This window comes from Artibeus jamaicensis, unplaced genomic scaffold, assembly GCF_021234435.1.
Source record: "Artibeus jamaicensis isolate MK-2021 breed Jamaican fruit bat unplaced genomic scaffold, CSHL_Jam_final contig_1998, whole genome shotgun sequence".
NCBI lineage: Eukaryota > Metazoa > Chordata > Mammalia > Chiroptera > Phyllostomidae > Artibeus > Artibeus jamaicensis.
In genome coordinates, this window is record NW_026521407.1 from 1,159,849 (window position 1) to 1,171,631 (window position 11,783).

The 11,783-nt window shown below is 52.3% G+C and overlaps 1 protein-coding gene and 1 non-coding gene across 2 annotated transcripts; one reads left to right on the top strand and one right to left on the bottom strand.

Moving 5' to 3' along the window:
• Positions 1-897: 897 nt before the first annotated feature.
• Positions 898-8,384, bottom strand: PSMB3 (proteasome 20S subunit beta 3). The gene is made up of 6 exons (XM_053655887.1): positions 8,273-8,384; positions 7,760-7,944; positions 5,063-5,170; positions 3,390-3,567; positions 1,895-1,989; positions 898-1,010 (listed from the first exon to the last, which is right to left on the bottom strand). The coding sequence occupies exons 1-6, from the start codon at positions 8,273-8,275 to the stop codon at positions 962-964; spliced, it is 618 nt and encodes a 205-aa protein (XP_053511862.1). The 5' UTR covers positions 8,276-8,384; the 3' UTR covers positions 898-961.
• Positions 8,385-9,205: 821 nt separating this feature from the next.
• Positions 9,206-9,279, top strand: TRNAN-GUU (transfer RNA asparagine (anticodon GUU)). The gene has a single exon. It is a non-coding gene; the product is annotated as a tRNA-Asn (tRNA).
• Positions 9,280-11,783: the final 2,504 nt, after the last annotated feature.

The following is an 11,783-nucleotide window of genomic DNA, read 5'->3' on the forward strand; positions in this document are numbered from 1 at the left end:
GAAAAAGAAGATAAAAAATACGTACAGTAAAATGACAACAAACTCACAATGATTAACAACCACACCAAAAACAAAAACAAACTAAGCAAACAACTAGAACAGGAACAGAACCACAGAAATGGAGATCACATGGAGGGTTAGCAACAGGGGAGTGGGAGGAAGAGGGAGAAACGGAACAGAGAATAAGTAGCATAGATGGTAGGTAGAAAATAGACAGTGGGAGGGTAAGAATAGTATGGGAAATGTAGAAGCCAAAGAACTTATAAGACACATGGCAATGAACTAAAGGGAGGAATGTGGGTAGGAGCGGGTGTGCCGGGTGGAGGGGAGTGAAATGGGGAAAATGGAACAACTAATAGCATAAAATCAATAAAATATATTTTTAAAAAAGTCTTGAGGGCTGAGATCCCCATCATCTGTTTCAGAAGCTCCCTAGGTGACTAATGTGCAGCCAAGGTTAAGAGACACTGATGGACAGGGTATTACTTGTGGGTGCCTGGCCAGATCTCCACCTGAATCAATGACAGGACTTACGGGTTTTCCAGGAGGGCTGAGTGAAAAGGGTTTGAAGCCAAATGGGACTCGGGTTTACGTCTTTGCGCTGCCACTTGTTAAGGTGATCCTGAGCCACTTACTTAACTGCCCTTCAGTGAGGGGGACGTCAACTACCTTAAGTCACTATGACTGAGTTCCAGAATGTACAAGGCACTTCATGCAGGCAGGGCCTGGCTCACAGCAGGCACTCGACAACTGACGTGTAGACACCGTCCGTCCTCGCCTGCGTGCCAGCGGACACGCTGCCAGTCGGAACACCCCAGGGCTGCGCTGTACCCTGAGGAGCTGCTTGTAACCACCCAGACCGGGACAGGGAGCTGCGGAGAAAGACTCAAGCAGGAATGAAAGAAAAACTATTTTACTTAAAAAACAAAAACAAACAGAAACATGGGCTCTGGGAACAGGGTTAGTCCATTCGGGCCTTCAGTGTCCTGGTGGTGATTTTGTCCTTCTCACTGCAGAGGGAAAAGAATCACAAAACATCAGGACTGTAGGCCAAGTGGCCGTCCTAACCAGCTCTGCCTGTTTCGCTCATGGACATTAATGTTTGCTCATTTCCTCAGCTTGAGGGAGGAGGGGGGATGGAGCAACGGGGTGACTGGGGCAGGCTTTCCGCAGGTGGGACCGTCGAGAGCTGAGATGGTTCCGGGCGGACTGGGAAGCCCTCCAAAGGGAAGGAGCTCCCCCAGGCCCAGAGAACAAGCAGCTCGGGAAGGTGATGGGACGGGGTTCACCCAGGAACAGAAAGGAACCTTCGGGCCATAAAGTCCGTCAGTCTCAATCGTTTTCCTGGGAATTAAGCAGGCTCTCCCATGACAAAAGGGTCCCCGTGCTCATTCTGGGATGTACCCAAGGAGAGCAGCGGGAGAACACATTTCGTCCAGCCAGGGCGCTGGGGACATCCCGAACAGGAGGGAACGGGGATGGCAGTCAGAGAGCAGAAGGAAAACAGACCGCTGGGCAACAGCTCCCGGAGCCCAGTGCTTCACGCAGTGATGGGCTCTACACGAATGGGACGTGGTGGGAGGAAGGGAGCCATCTAGTATTTTAATCAACCCACAGTAGGCATATCACCAGATTTTCTGAGACTCTGGGGACCCTTAAGGACCCTTTCAGTCTGAACAAGGGGAGAGACCCGGGATCACAGGGCGGGCCTCACATGATAGAAGCCAGGGGAACCTGGGCAGGCTCTCAGCCGCCCCCATCAAGGAGGCATGGATTTCTATCCTGTTTCTGCCACAAAAGCCTCATCTCACACCTGCCTGGGGGGCTGGGAAGATGAGGCGTTTGGGCGGGAGGGGACGTCTGCAAAGCTTCTAGACTCCCAGCTCGCACTCACATGACGTGGACGATGACGCCCATGCCAGACACGGCGTCTCGGTCCACTGCGTTCAGCATGGCTTGTGAGATGGTTTCAAACAGGTGGTCTGGGTCCTGCAACAGAGCAGCAGCCTCAGTCCCCACACCCCCAGACTCTGACTTGGTCTGGCTTCTCAAGTCTCTTTTCTAGGCTCAAGGACCCTGGCTGGGGCCCCTCCTGTGCCCAAAGTTAAAAGGCCCCTCAGCTCCTTCTGAGAAGGAAGCAGGGTTATGTAAGCGAAAGGTTAGCCCAGCACTTCCTAAACCAGTCAGCAGTGTGACTGTGGGCACGTCTTATGTCCCTTCACGAAGCCTCAGTTCCTCTCCTGTAAAATGGACAGAAGACTCCTTACCTGGCTCCCACGTGGGCTGTCTGATGGACTCGCCCCCCTGGGTAACACGCTGGTCCTTCAAAAGTCTACCTGCCCAGCCACGACAACGCACTTCCACCCAGACCCATCCCATCTTCATTCTCTCTCTGTTCATTTAGCCAGAAAACTCAGGAGTCCTCAGTATCTCCACCTCCCTGGTCTCTGCTCTAAAGACCGAGTCCTCCACACTCTGGCTGCCCCGCCCTCCCACCACAGCAATCTTTGCGCAGGACCTCAGCACCTCCTGCTGGTGACACAAAAGCCTGTCCCATCTACTGCCCACCTTTGGTTCCCTCAGGTTCCTTCCTGCTTTTGGCGCCATGCCAAAAGAAAAAGTCCAAACTTGGCTCAGCATTCGGAACGTTTTGGAGTCACATCCTGACCTCACTCGGGGTCATCACCTCCCCTGACGTCCCGCCCACACTCCAGCCGCCACTTTCTGGTCTCTGAACACGCTGAGTCCCCTCTGCACCTTTGCACAGGCTGTTCCTACTGCCAGTCAAGCTCGCTCTTTCTTCCTCCGCCTCCTCCTAGCAAACTGCATTTTAACGGATTTGGGCGTCTGCAGTGAGCCCTGAAGACAGACAGGGCCTGACAGAGCGGGCACAGCAGACCAGCCGCACCGTCAGGCACCGCTCCAGTCTGTTCATGTGTCTTCCTCACACCTTCATTTGCGTAAGGTGGGCTCTATTCGTACCACCACTTTCCAGCTGAGGGGATGGGGGCAGAGAAGCAAATCGACTTACCCAAGAACAAAACTAAGTGGGTGGGGCCGGTTCCCCAGCCCAGACAACCAGGCTCCAGAGCCCATTCTCTTTAGCTGCCTCTAACCCTATGCTTCACACCTTGTTAAATGAATCAATGTAAAACCCCTGGAAACCCAATGAGAGGAGTTATTTGTTGTAGCGTGTAACTGACTGGAGTCCCCTAACAGAAGACCCCCTCCCCTGGAGCCAGCCAGCCCACCCCAAGGCCCTGGCACGTGGAGTTTCTCTCCCACCTGCACCATTCTCCCCACTACCTGCAAGGTAAACACATTCTTCCCTGACGGCGAAGGAGGGGAGGGTGCCTCAGAGCTCAGCCCACTCCGTGCAACCAACTCACCATGTCCGGTTCCCAGAGGGACTCACACATCCCGTACATTTGTTCGGCACAGGTGCCACTGACCACAAAGTCATCAGTCACCATGGGGCAGCCAATGAGGTCTAGAGAGCAAATGAAGGGCTTAAAGGTTTTCGGGTCCAAGCCGGCAATGACTGGCTCGGTGTAGTAGGGGCCAAACCTGTGGAGCCAGGAGCAAAGAGAAACCAGAACTTGAGAACACGCACTCTCCTGTTCAGGCCTATTCAGGCAAGGCCCTGGCCCAGACCCAGGGAGGAAAACGGACAGCCTGTTTGGGAAGATCCCCTTGCCCTGTGGCCAGCCTTTTTTTTTTTTAAAGATTTTATTTATCTATTTTTAGAGAGGAAGGGAAGGAGAGAAATATCGATGTATGGTTGCCTCTTGTGCATCCCCTGCTGGAAACTGGCCTGCACCCCAGGCATGTGCCCAGGCTAGGAACTGAACCATGATCCTTTGGTTCGCAGAGCCCGCACTCAATCCACTGAGCTACACCAGCCAGGGCCCTGTGGGCAGCTTTGCTGAACCTGTTCCCCCTCTCCTGGCATCTGGCAATGCCCTAAGATTTCCCTTCTTTTTCCTCTGACATTTACCTTCTATCCTTTTCACCCCTGACCCTCTCTTCCTTCTATAATCTTCCCTACCTTAATCCTGGTCCTAGGACCATTCAATCCTCTATTTACACACCTATACCTCCACTCCTTTCAAAAAAATATTTGAGGCAGTTTATAAGGATAAAACAACTGCAGATATTAACTTATACCTAATAATACTACTACTAATAATAATCCTTTAACTTTTTAATACTAAAAAGGCAATAATGTGCTCCAGTTAGCACAGACTTAGCTTTGAAAGCTAAAAAGTACTTGAGCAACTTTTTCTTTACATCTAAACTTATTCCCAAATCATAAAGTTAAAAAGAAAAAAAAGAAAAAAATTCAAAAGGATAAAGAGCTCAACCTGTGTTCTTGCCACCCAGTTTTGCCCAGAGGTGGGCGGGAAAGGACCACGGGGTTCTTTCTCCCTTCAGTTCCTCCCCAGCTTCTGCAGTGAATTCTACAGTGATGTCCCTTCTGTTGGCCTTATCAGGAAGGCCTTAAAGAGAATGGACCAAAGTCAACATACCCCGCTCCCAGGTTCCCTGCTACTCCAGAGAATGTGTCACAGAATTAGCTTTGGAGTAAGGGTGGCTCCTGGCTGGGAGGCAGCGGGGTACTCTGGGGGTGGTTAATTCTGTTGCCAAAAGCAAGTTTATTTGCTATCTGCATTCCCTGCCTTCTGAAGTAGCCCTTCCTTTCCCATGCGGTGGTCAGGCCCTCTGAAAACTGGTCCTCTCAATTACTATATTTTAGTCAACGTGTTAAAAATAAAGACATTCTCTTGCAAATAATGGGAAAATGAGGATGGATCCCCTTCCTGGGCACCGCTCCATACTACATGCCTACTTGGCCATCAAAGGTTTTTGATTCTCTGAGTCCCAGGCTATGTAGGAAATGCTTACTTAACACTGGAGATAGGTTCAGTGACTTTAGGTGAAATGATGTGTAGTGTCACACTGTACCACAGGTTAACTGAGGTGAGCTCCTATGGCATCTCATCCCCATTACAAAACCACACTAACCAGAACGCTATTCTGGGACCTGCTGCGCCCCACTCACCGCTTCTCATACAGGAGGTTGGCCACCATGCTCATGAGGGTGTAAGGCTTGATTGGCCGACCCTCCTTCAGCTCATACAGGTTCAGTCGGAACTTGAGGCGCTGGGCACTGTGGGAAGAAGAGGAAAATGAGTAAGTCACTGCGGACTGTCCCCTGGTGTCCAGTCTGTGGGGGTCAGGGCTACGTAGGAAGCCAGGCAACCACAGCCCTCGACGAGACTCCTTGCTTCCTTCCCCTCCCAGTGATTTTTCTCACCAGAATTCCAACCTCGAGTCCACGTTTCAGGACTTGTCCAACATTGAACACCTGCAAACACACACCACTGTACTAACCTTTTTCTATACTTTTCAAAAAAGATTTTATTTAGCCCTGGCTGGTGTAGCTCAGTGGATTGAGCACGGGCCTGTGAACCACACAATCGCAGTTCGATTCCCAGTCAGGGCACATGCCTGGGTTGCAGGCCAGTTCCCAGCCGGGGACTCACAAGAGGCAACCATACATTGATATTTCTCTCCTTCTCTTCCTCTCTAAAGATAAATAAAATCTAAAAAAGAAAAAGATTTTATTTATTTATTTTCAGAGGGAGGGGAAAGGAAGGAAAGAAACATCAGTGTGTGGTTGCCTCTCACACCCCCAGCCCTGGGGACCTGGCCTGCAACCCAGGCATGTGCCCTGATGGGACTTGAACCTGCAACTCTTCTGTTTGCAGGTCAGCACTCAATCCACTGAGCCACACCAGCCTGGGCTCCCACACATTTTTGAGGGGAGATTTTCACCCTCTTTTTCTGAGGAATAACTAATATACAATAAAATGCACAGCTCCTTCCTTCAACACACATGGCAGGAGTATGCTGCAGATCCGGCCACGGCAGATTATAGCAGAAAGAGCAATGGGCTGAGAGCGCTGACCCGGGCAGAGCTTTTTTCCTGCAACTTAATTTTTCCATCCATGAGGTGAGGGGAAAATAAACCACCTGGTGGTGAGATCATATATGGGTGTACAACAAAGTGCTTGGAAAACCGCAAAGTCTTATGTATCTCACGTGTCTTAAGCAGCAGCTACTGCACTAAGGGACTGGAAGGTGCCTAAGAAAAAAGGCCACGCCTCCTCCAGTGCCATCTTGAGAGCCCAGGGACAGGGCCCTGCTGGGAGCAAACTAATGCCATACCTGCCAGAAGCAAAGCAGTCACAGGCCACCAGAACAAACAGCCTCACGCATGACTTAAGTTTTACCTTAAAAGTGAGGAAGCGAAGCCCTAGCAAAATGAGCAATTACTGCCTACAAGCAAGCAAACACAGTGAGAAAAACCTCCTGGGGAAAAGGAAATGGTGAGAGGAGAACAGCAGTGCCTGGAGAGGGGAAGGATTAGGGGGCCTTTGCGCTGACTCTACTGGTAGCGGAACTCTAGGCTACCAGTCTGATACCACCAGAACTGGCAGGAAACGGCTGGCTGAGTCACATCGTAGAGATAGTCTCCAATTGATATGTTCTTGAGACTTGGGGAGTTTTAAGGGAAACAAGAGAAATTTTCTGCCTAGCTTCCACCCACATTAGTGGACTGGTCCCTCAGTCTTCTAGAAACAAAGTGCAGGAACTGCTGCTCTCTAGGCCACAGTCTTCCTTAAGTGCCTATCATTACCTGTGCCCTCACCTCCCCTCTCGATGCCCTATATCTTGATTCTTTTCCTCTGGCTTCTCTCCTAGCCCCGCTGCTAATTTCACAGTTCAGCTCTTGAACTGGAGCGTTCTTCCCCCTCTCTTTTGTCTCTCCAGAATCTGCTCCCATAGTTCACCGATGCCACTCCAGCCCTGAGAGATGACTTCATACCCCAACTGCTCATACAATGTTTCTACCTGGCATGTCTTGTCCCCTCAAAATTAGTGTCAAACTCAAAGTCATTGCCTCCCTCTAAAACTAGTCCTCAGTTACTATATTTTAGTCAACATGTTCAAAACAGAAATCATCTTTAAACCATTTACCTAAGTGCCAGGTAACTAGTCTAGACACTAGTAACAGCTAAAAGACATGAACTCCAACCTCAATGAATGATTCTTTGGACTCACAATGTCCAAGTAGCCACCAAGGCTGGCCAGGTAGGACAGTCAAAAATGCCTTCCTTTGCTTTCCCATCAGCACCACCCCATCAGGACCCAAACCCCTCACACCTGGACCATCCCAATAGCTATCTATTTAATTTCCCAGACCCTCCCTTGTCTCAAATCACAGGACAATCACTAACCTAGGTAACGAATCTAGCAGTTAATAAGCACCAGCTCATCATGGGTCAGTTATCTTTCTGTATGCCTGCCTTGTCTCCCACCTAGACCTGAGTTCTTCAGAGACTGAGCGCAGACTTTGGCTTCAGAGAGGCCTATTGGGATCCTGGCTCACGTTCACTGGCTTGCATCTTGGGCAAGACCTTCAGTTCCCTGATCTGCAAAACAACACACCACTACGATAATGTCATTAAGAGGATTCAATGAGTCCGTGCAGGTAAGGGGCTTTCCACGGAGTCTGGCACAGAGTAAATGCTGGTGTAAGGTGGTTGCGCTACAACTGTGTCGCTTACGGTGTCTGGCAAAGATTCAAATTCACTGAAGCCGTTTGGTAGCTGACTGACACTCAGGCCACTCAAGACGCCAGGCAAGGCTTGTCCAAGAGGCCTGGGTGTGGGCGGGGATCCCCGACACTTACACGGTCTGAACGTCAGTGGCTAGCCCGGCCAGGCCGATGTATAGCCGGTCGCCCATGGGAAAGATCTTCTGGAAATCCGTGGTCACCATCTGGGCTTGGATTCCGAAGCGCCTGTCGGCAGCGATGGCGACACAGTCCTTCCCCTTCATGGCCATGACGGCCCCTCCGTTATAGGACATGATAGACTAGGACAGACAGAGTGGAGGGGCTCAGCGCGAGGGGCTAAAGGCGGCCTTAGCCCCTGACCCCACCCCTGATCCAGAGGCTCCTGTACACACCATCATCCACTCTGGAGGCGCCTGGACTCCCCGAATTCCAGTTCTGAGATCAGTTCTATGGGGCTGCGAGGAGCCGCATTCACCCACCATGATCCTCACCCCGGTGCGCGCCCCTTCAAACCGGTGCCACTTCCTTCAGTCGACCACCAGGCCCTCTCCCCCCTCAAACTTCCCATGACTCCCTCCCAGTTCCTCAATCCCACCCCGAGTTCCTTCTCCTCGAGCCCCATCTCACCATGATTGCAGTGTAGTAGGAACTCCAATCACCACAATTCCAGCAAACCCGCTATGAACCTTTCCGCGCAACCACCCTCGCTGTTTTCTCTCTGTTGGCCGAAAGGCCGACCCTTCCGGGATATTTTGGCTTTCTATTGGTTAGGTACCCCTGTCAATCACCGGCACTGAATGTTTGATTGAGAGGCCAAAACGAAGCCTGGAAAGCTGAAAGTGAAAAGTCACTGTAAGTGCGGAAGGACCTGTCGTCGCGATGCATGCTGGGATCGCGGAGGACCTGGTCTGCGGACCTGGAAGTCTGGGGGCGGAACTGCGTGTTCTTGGGTTGTGGAAGCCTGGGATACCGCACTGCCGCCCTAGCGGAAGGGCTACGGTGTTGCTTATCAACACGTATGGATCGTGCTGATTACTCAAGCCGGCTTGTTTCATTTATTCCAGAAATCCTCACAGCTATTGTGTGCCGGGCACTGTGCTAGACTCTGGATATTTGCCGGCCTAGAACGGCACCTGGTATTTAGTCGGCACTCATTAAGTGCATATTTAATAACACGAAAGGGAGGGGCGAGAGTAGGGATTCTGCAGCTGCAGGGGTTCAGCTGCAAAGGGGAGGTTTGGAAGCCGAAAGTTGTTCTGCTCTGCAGGACTCTCAGCAGGTCCGTCTCACGGTATCTTCAAGTCTGGGGTCACTCCGAAAAACGGACGTTCCGAGATTTCCCTTATCTAAGACCCAGAGAAAACTGGCACCAACCCCTCCAGAGCCAGTGGAGGAGAGGTGTGGGCGTCCTGCCACTTTCCGTCTCTGGATCCGGACCCTTCCCTTTCTCTCCTGAGTGCGATTTCTTTTGGCCTATCGCAGAGTTTCCGCCCCGACTTCCGCTTCGTCGCATGCTCGCTATCATTGACTTCGCTCACCGCCACCCAAACAGTTATCGCAGTCTCTGTGGCGCAATCGGTTAGCGCGTTCGGCTGTTAACCGAAAGGTTGGTGGTTCGAGCCCACCCAGGGACGCTACCCTTTTCCCTCTTATATATAACCCTTCCAACTGCTGGAAAGCCAAATTCGGTGTTCGAATGGCAGAAAAACACCTTTTCTGTACCAATCAGCGGGCCATTGTGTTAGACAATTTGTTATTTAATCAATGGTGGGATAATTTCTTGCGCACTCTCTCCGCCGCTCCGCCTCCAATCTGGATCGCGGGAGGAACGGCCAGAGGTTTCTGTCTCACTGTGCAATACGTTTCAGGTTGCGTTTTTCGTAGGATTAAGAATGGATTTGCGGTGGAGGTGGACAGTTTTCCATTGTCGGCCTCAATGGATGTTCCAGCGCGGGAGACAAAGGCAGAAGCAAACTGGGGGTTGAAGAGAAAGGTGAGAAAGGGGGATCATGGCTGTGATAGCCAGACACAGAAAGAGGGGACACAGCAGAGGGAATGGGCCAGGTGAGCTGAAGGAAGCCCGGGAGGAAATGGAGAGAGGGAACAGAGCAGCAGCTTACAGGGGCATTAGTAAAAGGAAAAGAACAGCAACAAAACAACTTTTTCTAGAAATACACACACCAGTGAGGAGGATTGGAAAATAGAAGCAGAAACTGACAATGGACATTGTTTTGGGGAGACATAGATCTCATCTTTACTGAGGTCAGGGACAGCGGTAAAGCCAGTCATTAAATCGTTCGAGGAGCCGCCGCCCAATGCTACCATTGTTCTCATCTTCAAGGGGATCTGATCCTGGCAGTCGCTGTTGGTCCGCTGGAAATAATTACCTAGATGTCCCGGGTTCCTCTCCTCCAGAAGTTTCTAGTCTGTGACAGACACAGTGACTCTTCTGATGAGTCGTTGTCAGGTAGAGGATCACATTGGCACCCAAGGTCTGCCAGAGGCAGAGCTGCTGGGAGGGCGTGGGTAGGAGCCTCCACTTTTATGAAAGAGCTGAGCAGAGGACTCTCTCAAACAACACGGTTTGATATCTGGTCTCTTCTCCAGATTGGACTCAAAAGAGGCCTCTTCTGAAAGCCCTGCCCACTGCTCACCCATCCGTACCTGGCTCTCACAGGCTGGTGGGAGCAATCAGGGGGTACAGAGCATCACAGAAGCTAGCGGGACAGGCTGTACAACCCTCCAGATTTGTCCCCACTGGCCTGTGAGTGCCCTGCGGGGAAAAGCGAGCTCATCAGCTTACGTCCCCTGCGCACAGCACAGTACTTGCACTGACACATGACAGGTGCTTCTTTGTCCCCGCACTGGACAAATTCAGATGTAGAAAGGGTTGAGTCAGAAGGTTCTCCTGCTAAACCAGAAAAGCCAGGGATATGGGGACCAGTTGCCCAAGACAGACATAATTAAAATAAAGTTTTAGTGGATAGTGGGGCCTTCGGCATGTTTCTTCTGTCCCGGGGTTTGCTCGTGACTGGTGCTTAACAGCAAGGGGGAACAAGTAAATGGACCCCAGGTGAGGACCGCGGTCCCCTCCGGCAGCACTCCAGGATCAAGGAGCTGCAGTGGGGACTCAGCGGGAATAGCTCCTGCTATCTCCCCCTCCTACCCACCCCCACACACACCCAAGGGCAGCCTCTGGATGCCCGTGTGAATCGTGGGAGGGACTGAGATACTCGGGAGCCCTTAGGTTTCTTTTGCTCGGGATCTTCTAGCCCAAAAGGAGTGGCAGACCAGGCGTCCCTGCTGCGCTCCTCTCCTGGAAGGGCGACTTGGCCAGAGACAGGAGGATGCATGGATCTTCCCTGGCAGAGTCCAAGATGCAGGGGACACACATGCCCCAGGGACTGTGAACATGTCCACGCCAAGAGCCCCCTTTCCAAGAGGGAGGCGAACGCCAGGTCTCCGCTTGCAAACACAGGGGAGCAGGCGACCAGATCCTCCCCCGGCCCTTCTCCCGCAGGTTCTCAGACTACCTTCCGTGGGAGGAAATCTCTCTCCCCCTTCCTCCCTGCCCCATTCAGGCTGGTGTGGTCACTTGGCGGCCAGTGTGCGCAGATCTCCTGGTCACTGGCCGAAAGCATGCCGCCCGAGGGCCCCAGCTTCGGGTCGGCCTGCACTGTGAGCGAGGAGGGGAGAAGGAGGAGGAGGCAGGCACTTCAAAGCTCTCCAAATATTCGTCTCCTAATTTCCTGACTCGAGCCAACCACCGTCAGTGCGCTTAATGGCGCGTCTGGCCGGATGGTCGAGCTCTTTGAAAGGACAGACACAGTGACCATCCGCAATAAATCTTGACTAACGAATAAGCAAATGGACCGTCTTAATGAGGAAGGCCCACGGTTGTCGCCAGAACATAGTATCGATTAGCGTTCCCCGGCGCCACCCTCAGCCGCTCCTCCCGGCGTGTCCAAGCCACGTTCCTCATTTTCTCCCCGTGGCGGGATGCACCAGGGACGGGAGCGCGAACCCGGGGCTGGAGCCGGGTGCAGCGGTCGGAGTCGGCGGGCACCAGCCACCTCTGCGCTCCCCGGACTCCTCCCGCCGCCGCCGCCGCCGCCGCGAAGGAGGCGCACCAACCGCG

Excerpts from the sequence above, each read along its gene's own strand:
- PSMB3 (XM_053655887.1), bottom strand. Across the intron at positions 5,171-7,759 it reads GCCACTGACGTTCAGACCGT|TGCCCAGCGCCTCAAGTTCC; the intron begins GTAAGTGTCGGG and ends TTCTTCCCACAG. Across the intron at positions 3,568-5,062 it reads AACCTCCTGTATGAGAAGCG|GTTTGGCCCCTACTACACCG; the intron begins GTGAGTGGGGCG and ends CTGGCTCCACAG.